This window comes from Pholcus phalangioides, unplaced genomic scaffold (genome assembly GCF_987345545.1).
Source record: "Pholcus phalangioides strain wild (caught in Gottingen) unplaced genomic scaffold, Ppha-v1.0 ptg000027l_1, whole genome shotgun sequence".
NCBI classification, from domain to species: Eukaryota; Metazoa; Arthropoda; class Arachnida; order Araneae; family Pholcidae; genus Pholcus; species Pholcus phalangioides.
The window spans coordinates 1-16,975 of record NW_028301617.1 but is presented as its reverse complement, the minus strand read 5'-3'; the positions used below and the strand labels follow the sequence as shown (position 1 = coordinate 16,975).

The following is a 16,975-nucleotide window of genomic DNA, read 5'->3' as shown; positions in this document are numbered from 1 at the left end:
CACACTGGGTTTAAGTGTGTGTAAACACCCTCGAGGAAAAGCTGCGCAAACTTTTTAGAGAAACGAAATGTGTACATAAAAGATGGCTGCGTACGCCAAGTATAAGAACCATGTATTGCACTGTTTGTCTCTAAAGATATTCGGAAATTGGTAGCGTTTCGTTAAAAAAAAGAAAATCGCCAAGATATTAACAATGTTAGTTGCTTAATCGTATTAGTGATACGGGGGGGAATATTTTCGCCAAAAGTAACCAAATGAGACACTATTTGGCGGAAATTATAGACACCAAGTTTATATTTCTTATATTTTGGAAATACTCGGAAGGAAAAAATAAACTTAACGTGTGTGTGTCTAATTTCCGCCAAATATAGCCTCACAATGGGTTACTTTTCGCGAAAAAATATTCTCCCTGTATCACTTAATACGATTAAGCAACTAATATTGTCAATTATCTTGGCGTTTTTTCCTTTTTAACGAAACGCTACCAATTTCCGAATATCGTCTTTAGAGACAGTGCGATACTTGTTTCATATATACAGTCGAACCCTGTTTTAATGAACACTTTCCTAATCCCCCGAATAAGATTACATAGGAACAATGTAAAAACCCGGAATTCCTTTATAAGGAAATTTCGTTATAACTAAGTCACCCCCCCCCCCCCGGTCTCTTGAAATTCGTTATAACAGGATTCAACTGTACTTTCAAAATTGGCGTAAAATTTTGACGTGAAATCTGAATATTTCACGTTGAAAATTTTACGCCAATTTTGATGTCGTCGCAAATTTTAAAATGAAAAATCACCAAAACGGCAGAAAATCGCCAATTATTTTTCAAAATGTTTTTTCCTATGGTTTGTATAATATGAGTGTTTTTTTATTACGTCTGATTAAAGAGACCACCAAGTTAGCTACAAATGAAAAGTTAATCTTATTTTTTTCACAATTCGCCAAACTAGGAGCAAGAGAGACCCGTGAGTGGATGATCATGGTCACTAGTGCAAAGGAACCACTACGTTACTGGCGAGAATTATAGACACGCGGTTAGTTTTTTCCTGCTGATTTCTAAGATTTTTGGCTTAAAAATTTTACGCCGACCTTTTATCTTCAATTTCATTTTATATAAAAAAATCTAATATGAAATTCGCCAAAACGGCAGCAAATCGCCAATTATATATTACGAATTATTTGTTTTGTATAGTACTTATCAAATGAATATATTTTTTTAAATTATGTCTGATTAAAATACCGCCAAATTGGCGATTGATTCTAGAAAGTTAATCCTATCGTTTTTTCGAAATTCGCCAAACTGGGTGGGAGTAGGCAAGTAGACGATCACCAGTGCGAGAGAGCTATAGGTAAATGACTAGTAGGGGAATGCCAAAGGTTTGCAGTGAAATCATCAAAATATAGGTTAAAAGGTTCCGAATCGGAACCTAAGAAATGAGTATGCAGATAAAAAAGAAGCCAAGGCAACAGAGAAGACTGAAATAGTATATACAATAGTTATAATCTCATCGATATATTCCGCCTGGCAGTCGAGCGGTTAGGGAACTAGCTTCTCACTGTGCAGGTCTGGGTTCGAATCGCGGTTCGGGCATGGATGTCTACTAACCGGACACATTACCTGGACGGATCATGCCTATCATATACAAATACAACGCCACAACAGGCAAAATGCCCAACGAGGTGGCTGATAAAAAGATGCCCATAAAAATATGGTTGTCATATGTTTCAAAAATACAGCAACCCAATTAAAAATGCAATTAACACAAATTACAAACAATATATACACATGATAAAATATTATACGATGCCCATAAAGAATACTTATGGTTGTCTTATTCTAAGAATGGATAGCTTCTCGATTTACCCCCAACATGTTTATCGTATTTCTTTTTAAACGTGTCAATTGTGTTACAATTTACTACCTCCGGGGGTAAGCTATTCCATTTATTGACAACCCTATTGGAGAAAAATTCCCTGCGACACCATAACCTTGCATTGTCCCTCACCAATCGATACTGGTGTCCCCTTGTAAAAGCAGTCGATTGGCGGTGTACTAAAAGTTCATGGTCCATCCTATCCATCCCATTGAAAATTTTGAACACTTCGATCATATCTCCTCGACACCTGCGTTCATCCAATGTAAACATATTCAAAAAATGAAGTCTTTCTTCATAACTCAAGCCCTGTGTGCCAATAAGGACACGCGTAGCTCTTCTCTGCACCCCTTCAACCAAGTCTATGTCCCTCTGTAGGTATGGTCTCCAAAACCTTACAGCATACTCCAGTCCAGGACGAACTAAGCCTCTAAAAAGAGGAAGAATGACTTTAGGAGAACGCGAAGAGACCTTTTTGAAAATGAGACCAAGCATTCTATTCGATTTTTTGACAACCGCTGAACAATGTTCAGAAAACTTAAGTCCCTCAAGTCCTAACACAACATGGCTCATTTGGTGTATACCAAAAAGAAATATTTCGTAAAAGATCTCGCAAATGCATCTTTTGTGAGAAAGCGACAAGTGATGTTAAAACACCTAATATATATACACTGAAGAGCCAAAAAAACTGGTAACCTGCCTAATATCGTGTAGGGCCCCTGCAGAAGTGCCGCAACACGACGTGGCATGGACTCGACTAATGTCTGAAGTAGTGCTGGAGGTAACGGACACCATGAATCCTGCAGGGCTGTCCATCAATCCGTAGGAGTAAGAGGGGGTGGAGATCTCTTCTGAACAGCACGTTGCAAGGCATCCCAGATATGTTCAATAATGTTCATGTCTGGGGATTTTGGTGGCCAGCGGAAGTGTCTAAAGTCAGAAGAGTGTTCCTGGAGTCACTTTGTAGCAATTCTGGACGTGTGGGATGTCGCATTGTCCTGCTGAAATTGTCCAAGTCCGTCGGAATGCACAATGGACATGAATGGGTGCAGGTGATCAGACAGGATGCTTACGTACCTGTCACCTGTCAGAGTCGTATCTAGACGTATCAGGGGTCCCATATCACGCCAACTGCACACGCCCCATACCATCACAGAGCCTCCACCAGCTTGAACAGGCCCCTGTTGACATGTAGGGTCCATGGATTCATGAGGTTGTCTCCATACCCGTACACGTCCATCAGCTCGAAGCAATTGGAACCGAGACTCGTCAGATCAGGCAACATGTTTCCAGTCCAATTTCGGTGTTGTCGGGCCCAGGCGAGGCGTAAAGCTTTGTGTCGTGCAGTCATCAAGGGTACACGAGTGGGTCTTCTGCTCCGAAAGCCCATATCGATGATGTTTCGTTGAATGGTTCACACGCTGACACTTGTTGATGGCCCAGCATTGAAATCTGCAGCAATTTGCGGAAGGGTTGCACGTCTGTCACGTTCTTGCATGATCTTTTTCCGGTCGCAGCGATGTCGTAGATTTAATTTTTTACCGGATTCCCGATATTCACGGTACACTCGTGAAAATCCAAATTTCATCGCTACCTCGGAGATGCTATGTCGTTCCCATCTCTCGTGCGCCACCCATAACACCGCGTTCAAACTCACTTAAATCTCGATAACCTGCCATTGTAGCAGCAGTAACCGATCTAACAACTATGCTAGACACTTGTTGTGTTATATAGCCGTTGTCGACCGCAGCGCCGTACTCTGATTGGTTCCATATCTCTTTATTTGCATACGCATGCCTGTACCAGTTTTTTTTTTGGCTCTTCAGTTTATATAAATGCGAAGCTTGGATGAAAAACAGAAAGGAACCCCGTATGGCGAATCATATTCGCCGGGCCGAGGTAAGTTACTCATAGGCTAATGTTAATTTCCTATCGCGAAAAATTGGAGTAGAAATTATCAATGTCTCAAAACGGCAGGAAATCGCCAATTATATTTTCCAAAATCAGGTTTTGTATGATTTGTGATTCATTGCGGGGTACATTTAATGAATTTTTTTTTTTAATTACGTCCAATTGAAAAGACCGCCATATTGACTGCAATTGATTTAAGAAAAATTAATCCTCTATCTTTTCAAAATTCGCCAAACTAGGATCAAGACAGACGTGAGTAGATTATATGAGTTACTTACCCCGACGATTCGCCAAACGGAGCATTTATTGAGTGTAGATTATATACATCACTAGTGCGAGGAAACCCATTGATGCCATTACTTTATGGAATTCCCGAAATTTTGGCGAACAGTTTTATTTCCTATGAGGCGAGAAAACCATTTTGGAGCAGAAATTTCCCGCCAATAACGACAATGCAGTGACCATGAAAGTAGATAAATCTCGCCAAATATTGTTTATTTATGACTCGGTAAAACGGCCAAAACTTATTTTTCAGGCTCATACATGTTCAACCCATGGCCCGAGGGCCAAATGTAGCCGTCGGCGTCATCTGATGTCACCAGTGACCTCAAACGAAATTTTGCAAAAATAAACTAAGCGGCACATTTCTACGTCACTGAAGTGACCCGTAGCTCATTCCCAGATGTCTTAAGCGGCCCGCGGCGTATTTTCTGATCTCTCGCAAGTGACTTGCGAAACAGGTGGCGAGGTTCCACATCATACAAGCGGCCGCGGCACATTTCCAGATCACTGAAGTCACCTGGCACAGTTCTAGAACAATGAAGAATACTGAAGTGATCCGCGACGACGGCATTGTTCCACATCACTTAAGTGGCCCGCGGCGCATTTACAGATCACTAAAGTGACATACGGTAAAGTTGCGGGTCACTCAAGCGGCCCGAAACCGACCATGACCCCCGTTCTGTTCCCAGAGGGCTTGGGTCAACTCAAGCGGCTGCGCCACATCACTGAAGTGACCCGCGACACATTCCTATATCATCTAAGTGACTTGCGACGGCGTTGCTCCAGATCACCCAAGTGGCCGGTGGCACATTCCCAGATAACTCGAACGGCTCGCGACACGTTTTCAAACCAACGAAGTGGCCCACATTCTTAAAAAAAAAAAAAAATTGAGCACCGTCCACACTTTGTAAATTTAAGACACACACGTGACTTCTGTCACCCCCCCTCCCTTTCCATCTCGGTTTCATTCAGACACGGGCTCCTAGAGGCCCACCACCACGTGGGAAGTAGGCCGACAGGGCTCCAACCCAGAATAGTCATTTTTCTACACTATAAATTTATTAGAAAGGGCCCTTAGAAAATATTAGTCTTAGGAGTCGTCGTTACTTACACGAGCTGGAAGGGGATTTGGGGGGGGGGGGCCCGGGCTGAAGTATATACAAGTACTCTTCTGCACATGCGCAAAATATTTTTAGTAAGAATCTTCGATAATTTTGGGGGGGGGGGGAACAGGGAGATAAAACACTCTGATTCAACAAAAAAAAAAAACACTTTATTTAAAACTAAAGGAACACTTGTTTCATAATACTGTGAAAATAATGCAAATAAATACAATATAACCGTGAATAAAATGCCCCGGTAACAATTAGCCTCTTCGTCACAATTTGGCGATTCTCCGATATCGCCAAGGCGCTGGCTAACGACTGGCTCAGGAGCGAATTCGACTGGATGCCTAAACTCAGGAGGCGTAAAAAGGGGGGGGAGGGAGGAGGAAATAGCTCCAGAACTAGGGTTGTACGTTGAAAAATATAGGATCAAAAATTAGAAACCAAAGTTCGCCAATCTATTCGGTTTTTCTTCTTATCACATCGTACAACCCTATTTTCCTGCCGCCATTTTTTTTTCCTCCACCCCCCGCCTTCCTGTGTGAGCTTCATCCAATCGCCTCCGCCAGGGGTTATCCAGGGCCTTGGCGACATTCACGAATTGGGATGAAAAAGATGAAGTTCGCCAGTTTGGTGACTGATATCGCCAAGGCGCTGAATAACGAGCTGGCAGGGATGATTGGATGACGTAGCTCAATACGCGTCAAGGAAAAGAATGGCGCCAAGAAAATCAGGGTTATACGATGGGGGAAAAAACTGATTGGCTAATTTTGGCTGCTAATTTTAATCCAATAGATTGGCGAACTTTCGGTTCTAATTTCAATTTGGTGACTATTACTGCCAAGGCTCTGGATAATTATTGCCAGAAGCGATTGGAAGCTGAGGAGGCGTGAAAGAAAAGAATGGCTTCAAGAAAACTAGGGTTATACGATGAAAATCTGATTGGTGAACTTGGCTTCTAATTTTAATCCCGATTCGGCGAGTTTGCCAATCATTTTCCAGCACGTTTAGCAATATCGGAGGTGGTTGCATTGGATGACGTAACTCAGGAGTGAAGGAAAATAATGGCGACAAGGAAGCTAGGGTTATACTGTACGACGATGAAAGGAAACTGAATAGATTGGGATTAAAAATAGAAATCAAAGTTCACCAATTTGGCGACTGGATATCAAGGCGCTGGATAACGACTGGCAGGGGCGAATCGCATGACGATTGGATGACGAAGCTCAGTAAGCCAGAAGGATAAGAATAGCGCCAAGAAAACTGGGATTATACGATGAAAAAAAAACCGATTTAAAAACTTTCTTGTAATTTCAATCCCAATTTGGCGACTCTGGTATCGCTAAAACGCTGGAAAGCAATTGGGTGACGAAACTCAGTAGGCGCATGAAGAGGGGAAAAAAAATGACGCCAACAAAACTAGGGTTACACGATGAAAAAAAAAGCGATCGGGATTAAAACTAGAAGCCAAAGTTCGCCAATTTGGTGATCCTGGTATCAAAAAAGGTGCTGGATGACGCAGCGTGAAGGGAAAAGAATAGCGCCAAGAAAACTAGGGTTACACGATGAAAAAAACATTGGCGAACTTTGGCTTCTAATTATCTCACTCGACCGTAGACACCTTAAGGTTAATTTTTTCTACAAATGTTATGATCCTTTATAATCAATGAAAAAAAAAGCTGCTTCTAGAAGATGACAAAAATGAAATCAAATTGGCGACTGTTGGCGAGGAAACTAAAACTGTACATAGAAACGTGCTTCGAGTATACAAAAAATGGGGGGCGTCCGATACTATTTATATATCTGTCGCGATTTTGGACACATCACAATTCAATGGCCAACGAGAAATTGACTAGTCAGCTCACGGCGAAAATTTGGTGTGTGGGCGCACAGTACGGGGTGCTCTGCGCCGCGGCAGGCGTCTCTTGTTAACACGATCGTATGTATCCACACGTGTGCGTTACTCAGAATACCGAGTCTGTCTGTAGAGACGCGTGTAGTAGTAGTAGTCCCTCCTCCGATTATCACAACTGGATCTTGCAGTAGCAGTACTTGCGCAGGCTAGGGTGCGTGTCGTGCACGCAGTGTTCCTGGCTGCCGTACACGTTGACGCGGCTGACGTCCTGCTCCCTGATATGGAAAGTGTCCTTTGGCACGTCGTACTTCATGGACACCTCGTACATGGCCTGGCTCGGGTAGGCCCGCACCTGCACCTGGTACAGGACCTCCGTGACGACGGTGTTGTCGGAGAACTCGCCGACGAAGCCGTCCTTGTCGGCGTTCTTGCGGAACTTGAGCAGCGCCTTGTTGGGCAGCAGCTTCTCGGACCTGGTCACCTCGTCCAGGATGAGCGGCGCGCACAGGTCGCGCTGCGACTCCGTCAGGCCGTTCACGAAGTCGATGACGGCCTGGCCGGCCTTGGCGCTCATGGGGTGCGTCGGGGGCAGCTGGTCCCAGGACAGGCAGGCGCACCAGTGGGGCTCCACGTCGGCGTTCTTGCACGTCCTCTGCGTTGGAGAAAAGAAAGAAAATACCGACATGAATTTCAACAGGAAAGATAATGGCAGCAACAATGGCGATTTTGGCATTATTCTAGGGGGATTATGTTCGTTTTAGCCCAGAGGTTTAACCTTCCCCTATTAGAAATGCGTGACCGGCGTTTGGCAATTTTACGTCTGTGATTGGCCTTTACTTGCCTTTGACAATTCAATTTTTTGGCAGTAAACGGCACCTTCATTTACATATTTACCTTTGACAATTTTTTGGCCGTAAATGGCAACTTTACTTACTTGTCTTCGACAATTTTTTTGGCTGTACACATGGCAACTTCCTTTTGAAATTTTTTCGGTTGTAACTTAACTTTCGTTTCTCGCTTTAGACAATTTTACGCCTGTAATTGACAACTTTACTTGCCTTTGACAGTTTTTTCGGCTGTAACTGACAATTTTAATGGTCTTTGACAATTTTATGCCTCTAATTGGCAACAAATTGTGGATATCACGTGACGACCCGAGACCAATCTGTAGAGATGACACCCCGCTGTTTAGAAGCCTTCACGATATTTCGACACAACCACAGAATCAAGAGCATTGTCGATCTCTTGCTACAAGACACCCAGTTTTTCAAAGCATTGTCTCGATCTCTAGCGACGACACCTCGCTGTTTTAAACACGTCGTCGATCTCTAGCGACGACACCTCGCTGTTTTAAACGCGTCGCGTCGTCGATCTCTCGCGGCGATTAGCGGTTGCAAGAGCGCTGTCGATCACTCCTCAAGTCACGAAATCAACGATTCCAAGACCGTTGCGGATATCTCGTGAGGACCCGCAGATTAGAGGGTCAATCCTTAGCAACGACACCACACTGTTTCAAGAGCGTATTCGATCTTCTAGTCACGACACCCAATTCACAAGCGCACACTACCCGCACATTGCGGCTATCTCGTGACCCGCCGATTCGAGGTCGATCTCTGGCGATGACACCTCGCTTTTTCAGATGCGTTGTCGACCTCGGGAAATTTTCACTCGACATTTCACCTGAGTGACTGACTGACACTGTGAGTGACCCCCCCCCTCCTGCTCGGAACATGGCCCGCCGCTGTGTCTTAAAACGGGACCATATAAGAAGGATGAGTGACCGTATGAGGAAGTGATTGTGAGTGACCGTTACTCACACGATCACTCAAAGGCTTAATCACTCAAATACCTTCAGCTGTGAATGAAGCCCAGGCAGACATTCTTCAGCTGCGAATAGAGTGGAGGCAAGCGATCCTGAAGGCGATGTATCGGAAAAGCGACTTATTGTGTAGGCGCATCTGATCATTCCGTATTTTACGGGACGAATTCCCGCCCCCCCCCATGTTATTCGGCTCTCCGGAGGAGGGGGGGGGAAGGGAGATCATCCCTCTCCTCCGCTTCTGCACTTGGCCGCGGCTCCTAGGGGCCATCGATAGTCTTTGTCAGAGGCAGGATGACCAAATGAGATGCCTGCAAAACCGGGACATCCATTAATAATAACCGGGACATTTTCAAAACTCACATTTCACACAGCAGGTGCTTTGCCCTCAATTGCATAACATTTGACTTTTTTTTTTGCTGTCTGAGAATCATTGAAGAGTTCAGTGTTGTAGAACATTCCAATGACCTGAATGACACATGATGACTTATAGTATAACAGCAGAGCACTAGTTCAGCGGCTTTTACACCCCCCCCCTCCCCACCACCAATGTTGTACATGTAAACGGGACTACGGTAGTTCAAAACTATACAGTTCGTTGTTTTTGGTTACATAAAATATTGACCACTTTACGATCGAGGACGTAATATTGCGTCCAAACGCCAGTGGAATCGATTCAAACAAGTTCTGTTTTCTTTCCTCTCTCGTGATCATCGCGAGGGTTTTTTTGTAACCCTACGAAGTTTTTTTTTTCACCTTCCTTTTATTTCTATACAATTATTAGTGTGTGTCTTCCCCCCACACATATGATGTATCCTTCTGCTATATACATATAAGAGCGAAAGAGAACATGCTGGGGGTGAGGGTCAAAAGAGAAATCTACTCTTCGTACACCTATTCTCTTATCTCTGCACTTATCTATTACTGCAGTGGTTCTCAACCTGGGGCCATATGGCCCCCTTGCGGTCCTGGGATATTCTGGGGGGGGGGGGCACGGGCGAAAATCAGAAGAAAGGTGATCCACGATAGGTGATGAAGGGAGTTAGAGAGCTGTGACGAGTAAAGTTTTAAAAGTGAAACATGGTTGGAAAATATTACTACTTTCAGAATCCATCAGATCCGTCCGTAGAACCAGAGGCATCTTAACCCTTGGGTCTATGCGAACATGACCCGAGTCTTCATGTCTATAATGGAGGGAGGGGACTGCACTATATGGGATCTGGAACTATGATTTTCATATGTAAGCTGTTACTTCCAGCTAAGTACGGAGTGCCGCCAGAGCAACGGTTGATGTCTTGGGAGGGTCGATTTATCGTGCAAGATCATTGGATCGTCCCGTATTTTACACACACCCATTTTTACCATATATAGTTTGAATCCTGGGAGAGATGATAATCCGCCATTTGAATCCGTGCCTAGCCTCAGGATTCCAGAGATTGATCTGATTTATTAAAATTTCATTCATAATAAAAAAAATAGAAAGTATCTCACTCTTACATGAGGGTAGAGGGGGGGGGGGGCCCTGGATAGGACAGGGGGCCACGAGAAGAAAATGTGATCCATAGGGGGCCATGAGCTGAAAAATGTTAAGAAACACTGTATTACTGTTTTCCTTTCATTTGTTTTTTATTCCCTTCTTCCTTTCCTTCTCCCCCCCCCCCCCCACCAACTACTTTCCCTTTCTCGTAAACGTGCGGTTAGGTTAGAACAAGGTTACCATATTTATCGCCCGTTCATCAAACACGAGATCATTCGAATTTTTTCCGTCAAGACGAAAATACGTGTAACAGTGAAATTATAAATCCCTAGCATAATGTCTAACGTAGCTACTAGAAGTTAAATTTGAAAAAACATTGAAAATGGTCCAATTTCATTGCGCAAGCAAAAAAACCGGGGCAAACAGGCGTCCCAAAAGCTTTTATTCGGGGATAGGGCGAAAAATACCGGAAAACCAGGAGGACAGGCCATTCTAGTCAGCCAGAGGCGTAGCGGCTGGCTCGAGATAGATTTGTGAGCCTATTCATGCTTTGAAGTGGTTCCTTTATAAGTGAAACTATTGTTACGGAAATTACGTAAATAGTCATTATTTATCATGTAAATATACATTACTGCACTTCTCTATAAATCTCGCCAAATTGACGAAAAACTTGACAAGTCTGGCGACAGCAATAAGTTGTCGATGTCATGTGACTAAAGGAAAGGGGCCATTCAGGCATTACGTAAGCAGATTTTCAGCCATTTTTGACCCCCTCCCCCCCCCCCCCGTCAGCAGCTTAGAGTATTTCATATCTTCAAAAAGGGCGTGGTTGATGACGTAAGCAACCGTCAACCCCCCCCCCCCACCTTGTCACCGAAAGCCAGCAAATCCGAAACCCCCCTCTTTGCTAACGTAATACTTGAATGATCCCAAAGGATTGGTTTTTCCCGAGAAAAGGGATAGAATTCTCTCGAAGCTTTTCTCGCCCGTATATGAGCGCCAAAAAACGCGAACTAAAAGATTTTTCGGGATGTGTTATTTGTAGGTCGCTTTCGTCGTCGAAACCACGTGTAGCTACATAGGCTGTTCTGTAGAATATAAACGTGTGTCGTCCTTCGAATTGCTTCGTGACGCGAGTGCTTGTGAGACACAGCGTGCGGAACAATATCTACCAGACTATTCTAGGGAGCCGCAGATTAACCATGAATTGGGCAAAGGGAGCCACGAACGACAAAAGTTTCCGAACCTCCGCCTAATAGTAAACCCGACAGGTGGCGCTTTACACAAATGACAAAAACAAGTTAGGAAAGAACGAAACGTCTCTTACTTCTTTTGGTATCTCGGAGAATAAGCTGATGCTACGACTAGAGACTTCGCCGACCTTAGGCACGTTGGCGTTCAAGACGGCCGACAGCGTCGGGTATATGTCGAACGGCGTCACGAGCCGGTTCGCGTTCAACCTGAGGTTGCGCATGGCGTCCGGGTACTTCTTCTCGAACCAAGGCGGCACGACGATCGAAAAGAACGGCATCCGCTCTTCCTGCTTGCCCTGCACAGTCTCGCGGATGTTGGCGAACCTGGCGGAGAAAAACAACAAACAAACGGAAAAAATTAAATCAACGACGTCGACGACAAACGCGAACGAACGAAACAAACAAAAAACAAGAAGCCGACGACGACGACGAACCTGTGTCCGTGGTCGCTCATCATGATGAGCAGCGTCGTGTTCAGGATGCCGTCTTCGTGCAGGCCCTTCAGGAACTGCTCGATGTCTGGGTCGGCGTAACCGATGAGGTTGTAGTCGTCGTGGCTGAGCTCGCTGTGGAACAGGAACGCGAACTTGGGCACGTCACTGTACACGTCGTAGAACTGCCGAAGGTAGTTCAGCATCACCTGTTTGAAACGGGAAATGGGGGGAGTTGGGGACTAAGTACGCTCGATTATCAGTCATATCTGACGATAGATGGCAGCAATGCTGCGTAATGAACAAAAAGCCATCAAATCTAGTTCAATAAGTGAATTCCTGAAAGTTCTTGACGGAACGCTTTGTTTGGAAACAAAATAGAGCCTGCACCTTTTGCCAACGTGCCTGTAGCCAGTGGCGGTATTTACAGGGCACCAAGTTCCAAGGGGCTGCAAATTCGTGAAATGGCTGAGCAAGAAATAGAATAGAGAAGGGCTACAAAATTTTTATAGCCCCCCCCCCACCCATAAATCCGCCTCTGCCCAGAGATTGAGTGACCAAATGAGTAACCTAGATGGTGCGTGAGCGTGAAATAGACATAGCGAGCTAAAGACCAGATCATGCTCCCCCCACATCCTGGAGTAGGGATTCCATAGGCTGGAATCTTTTGCGGGCCCCCCCCCGACCAGACTTTCACGGGGGGGGGCCCTTTATGATGGATTTATAGCGTGAAAAAAAAAACGAAAATCGTCCCGGGCCCCAGGGCTGGAGCCTTGTCAACCCACCCCTTGTGGGGGGGGCATGGACAGATCAGTGAGCGATCAAAATAGTGACCTAGAGAGTATATAAGCATGTGAGTGACCAAAACAGTGTACAAGCATGTGTATGATCCAGAGAACGAGGAACCAACTCGAAAGGGGTTGCAAACCTTTACTCCACGATAACCTTTACTCCAGCCAGAAATGCTATAAAGTAGGTGTCTTCAACCGTTTCCAGTCGCGAGCACTGCACCCATCATAAAAAGAAAAAGAGCACCCCTTACGGCTAGTTTTAACATACGAAAGCATGAAATTAGGATAATTTCACAATCCTTTGAATGCAATTCCTCTAAGATGTACAATTGGAACGTTGCCTCAAGTGCTCGCGAGCACAAAATCGGACACGAGCATCGAGCATTCTGGGTTCTTCAGGGAGCACCATGGTGCTCGCGAGTAACGGGGTTGAAGATGCCTGCTATAAATTAGCAAGGGTGATCAACCTTCAGGAGAGTTCAACCGCAGTTCACTGATTTGAAAAAGTGTCGCGGTTACTCAAAGTGATCACTTGAGTCGGATCACACTCGAGTGATTTGGAACAGCGCCGCAGGATACTTTAGTGAGGGATCTCCAAATGCGCCAAAGGCTACGAGCGTAACAGTACCGCGAGGGTCACTTAAATTCTCCGAAAATGTGTCGCGGTGAACTTTAAACACGCCACGGGTGACTAAAGCCATCTGGGAGTGTATCGCGGGATTTCGGGCTGCTTGAATGATCAGCGAATGTGCCGCGGGTCTCTTCAGTGATCTGACAATATGCCGCGGGTCTCTTCAGTGATCTGACAATATGCCGCGGGTCACTTCAGTGCTCTGGAAACTGTGTCGCTGGTTTCTCAAATGATCTGTAAATATTCTGTGGACCACTCAAGTAATCTGGGAATGTGCCGCAGCCACTTCAGTGATGTGGGAATGTGCAGCGGGTCATTCAAGTGTCTGGGCATGTACCGGAGGTCTTCTTAAGTGCTCTGGAACTGTGATGTGGGCCACTCCACTCAAGTGATTTGTGGAACTGCACCTCTGGTCACTTCAGTGGTCTGTAAATGTACCACTCGATCATTTTTACAAAATTAGATTCGATATTACGGGCCGCAAATCAGATGACTCTGGAAGCCACATTTGTTGTTGTTGCTGGTCCACTGCGTGGGTCGGTGGCGCGGTGCTGGCGGGTGGTCCGTCCGTGCTCTTCTTTGACTGGCTTCCGGGAGTGCCGCTACACTCCCGGAAGCCCCAACCTCCCCGGTTTGGGGATGCCACGGGGCTCCGTCGGATGTGGATTCCCGTGGCCAGGTCTGGATGCCGGGAAGATTTTTCCAGCATGGCCCAGCCGAAAGGTGGTCTGCTTATATCTCGCAAGGGACAAAGTGCGGGGACCATGCTTGGTGTTAAGAAGTCATGCTGGAGAAACCTCTTAGCATCCGGGCAGGAAGGACAACTCCACCGTGGTCACAGCCGCAGGATCCACCGGGATCCGTGCAACGAAAAGGAAACAGGCTCGTGACCAGCACCTGGAATCCGAAATCCTGGGGTTTTTATCGCCAGGGCATCAAGTAGCTACAAGACACGCTGCCAAAGTCCAATCAAAAACTGCAAAGAACCATTTTTTGGTGGCTTTGTTAAATGTAGGAAAGAAAACTACTGTTACCTTGTGCCTGGGGGTGTTTCCCAAACAGTAGCGGGAGTGGTGCTTCATCGCTTTGTCGATCTCCAAGTAGAAAGGGCGCATGTAATGGTGGGTGGGCATCTCCTTGAAGCCCATCAGCCGGTAGGTGAAGGTCCCGACGGACGGGCCGTCCTCCCCGTAGGCCGTGACGTAACCCGCCGAGGTGAAGTTATTCCACAGGAACGGGTAGACGTTGACGTAGTGGGCCCCCGTCATGCGCTTCCTGGTCTCCGGCAGCTCGAGCTCCGTGCTGCCCGTCAGGATCGGGATCAGGGCCTGCGGCGTGCCGTCGCCCACGATGTTGTAGCCCCTGAGGACCGTGGCGTTGAGCACGTCCGACAGGTACCTGCACGTCTTGGGCAGCTTCCTCATGTAGTGCATCCTGGACATGGAGTCCAGGCCGAACATCAGCACGTTGAGCTTCATGGACTCGTCGGAGGGCGGGACGTCCCGGGCCTTCCGGACGACGGCCTCGTTGCGTCTCACGCCGGCCATCAGGTTCCTCCACGTCTTGCGGTCGGTGGACGACGTGCAGCGCGCCTTGAAGAAGTCCTCCTCGAGCTTCGTCGGGCCCGAGTCCGACGTCACCACGAACTCCTTGCTGTCGATGGCATTGAAGTCGTCCGTCCTGATCTGGTAGGTCAGCCTGCAGGTGATCTTGCCGTGCTTCTTCACCGCGTCCTGGTTGAAGTGATGTAACCTTTCCTCGTGAACAGCCAATCGTCTTCCTCTTACAAGTCAGTATCCCGAGATCTTGAACGTGCCTGATAAGAACAAGGAAAAAAACATACACTGTAGAGCACAAACATTTCGCCATCACCACCATATCCTAGAAAAAGAAGTGCTCTAGGAGATGTTGCACCAACCCCCCCCCCCCCTCCACTCACGGTCCTTTAATCTGGCACGGATTGGAATACGGGTGATCGCCCCTCCCAGGCCCGACATGACAATTACAGCCCAAGGAAAATTCACTGAGAAGCAATCCATCGATAAAGTGACGCAGTGCGTGAGTGGATGAGCAGGTAAGTGAGCCAATGAGTGAGTAAGTTAGCAGGTGAGTGAATGAGTGAGGGAAGAAGTCACAGAGCAAGTGGACGGATAAGCGTACATGTGAGCAAATAACGAAGTGGGTGAGCAGGTGAGCGAGTGTGAGCAAGTGGGTAGGTCAGTGATTTCCCAACGTGGGCGATTGAAAGTTCTGGGGGGGCGGTAGAAGTTACGAGTATAACACAGGATCATATGGGTTAGATTGCGTTGGGGGGGGGCATGGGACAAAAACGTTGGGAAACACTGGGGGTAGGTGAATGAGCGAGCAAGTGAGAGAGTGAGTTGGTGAGTGAGCAGGTGAAAAAATAAGTGAGCAAGTGAGGGTAAGAAAATGAGCGAGTGAGAGAGGACAACAGATGAGAGTGAGCGAGGGAGTTGGTGAGTAAACAAGTGACTGAGCAGAACAGTTGAAAGAGTGAGTGAACAGGTGAGAAAATGAGCTAGGGACTGAGAAGGCGAGTGAGCAGATGATCAAGTGAATTGGTGAGTGAGCAAGTGAGTGAACAGTAAGAAAATGAGCGAGTGACTAAGTGGACAGGTTTGGAAATGAGCGAGTAACATGGGCGGAGATACGGGGGGCGTGGGAAGCAACTGATCTAATGCATATATGTATAGATGAACTGACATCATCGTGCCCCCCAGACTTCCAAGTCTATCTCCGCCTATGGCAAGTACGTTGGTGAGTGAGCAAGTGACTGAAAAGAGCAGGTGAGAAAACGAGCGAGTCACTCATGCAGTCATTCACTCACTGGCTATAATTCGGTCACTAACTCACTGGTGACGAACTGTCTCGTCGGTGAATTTTCCCCGTAAGCCTTCAATAAGAGGTAGATCCTTGAGCTTACTTGAGGACGACTTCGTTGTACAGGTCGAGGTCCGGATGCCGGCAAGCCAGGCTGGCACCGACGTCCTCCTTTTCCAGTTCCTCCAGGGTCGGGATGTGGTTCCAGTTCGGGAGCCATGGATGTAGACAGATCAGGCTCAGGAAAACGACGGACCCGACCAGAGCCGCCAACTTCACGCGAATGATTCGCATGGGTGCCGCTGCTGCACCTAGGGCCTAGAGAAGACAACAATTCGAGAAAAAAGAACAATCAATCAACACAGATGGGACAATGCACTAAAATTCACTAAGATGATTAAACAGTTTTTTTTCACTGTGGATGGCACGTAGCACCGTGTTGCCGTCACCAATTTTCACCAAACAGCAGGATAAACATATGTTCTTTCTACAGTCGAATCAAAGTCACGCCAACAAAAAATCGCCAATTCGTAAGAGAAAAAACAAAATTGGACTAGACGGGACGTGGTCATTCAAAACAATTTCATCGAAACCACTGTGGAGAGGGGAGCTGACTATTTGGCGAATTTTGTCCCTTTCCCCGCCAAAATCATCGAAAAGAAAATTCAACTCGCTATTTTCACCGTCGAGGAGCGAGTG

At 46.3% G+C, this 16,975-nt stretch overlaps 1 protein-coding gene across 1 annotated transcript; it reads right to left on the bottom strand.

Annotated features, from left to right (window-relative positions):
* Nucleotides 1–5,328: 5,328 nt before the first annotated feature.
* Nucleotides 5,329–16,594, bottom strand: LOC149067985 (uncharacterized; the record flags this gene model as incomplete). Its single annotated transcript, XM_089251472.1, is given in 6 exon segments — nt 5,329–7,685; nt 11,657–11,906; nt 12,017–12,222; nt 14,470–15,214; nt 15,216–15,251; nt 16,380–16,594. Coding segments are annotated over 6 exon segments (1,935 nt in total), but the record flags the coding sequence as incomplete, so codon positions are not given.
* Between the last annotated feature and the right edge of the window lie 381 nt (nt 16,595–16,975).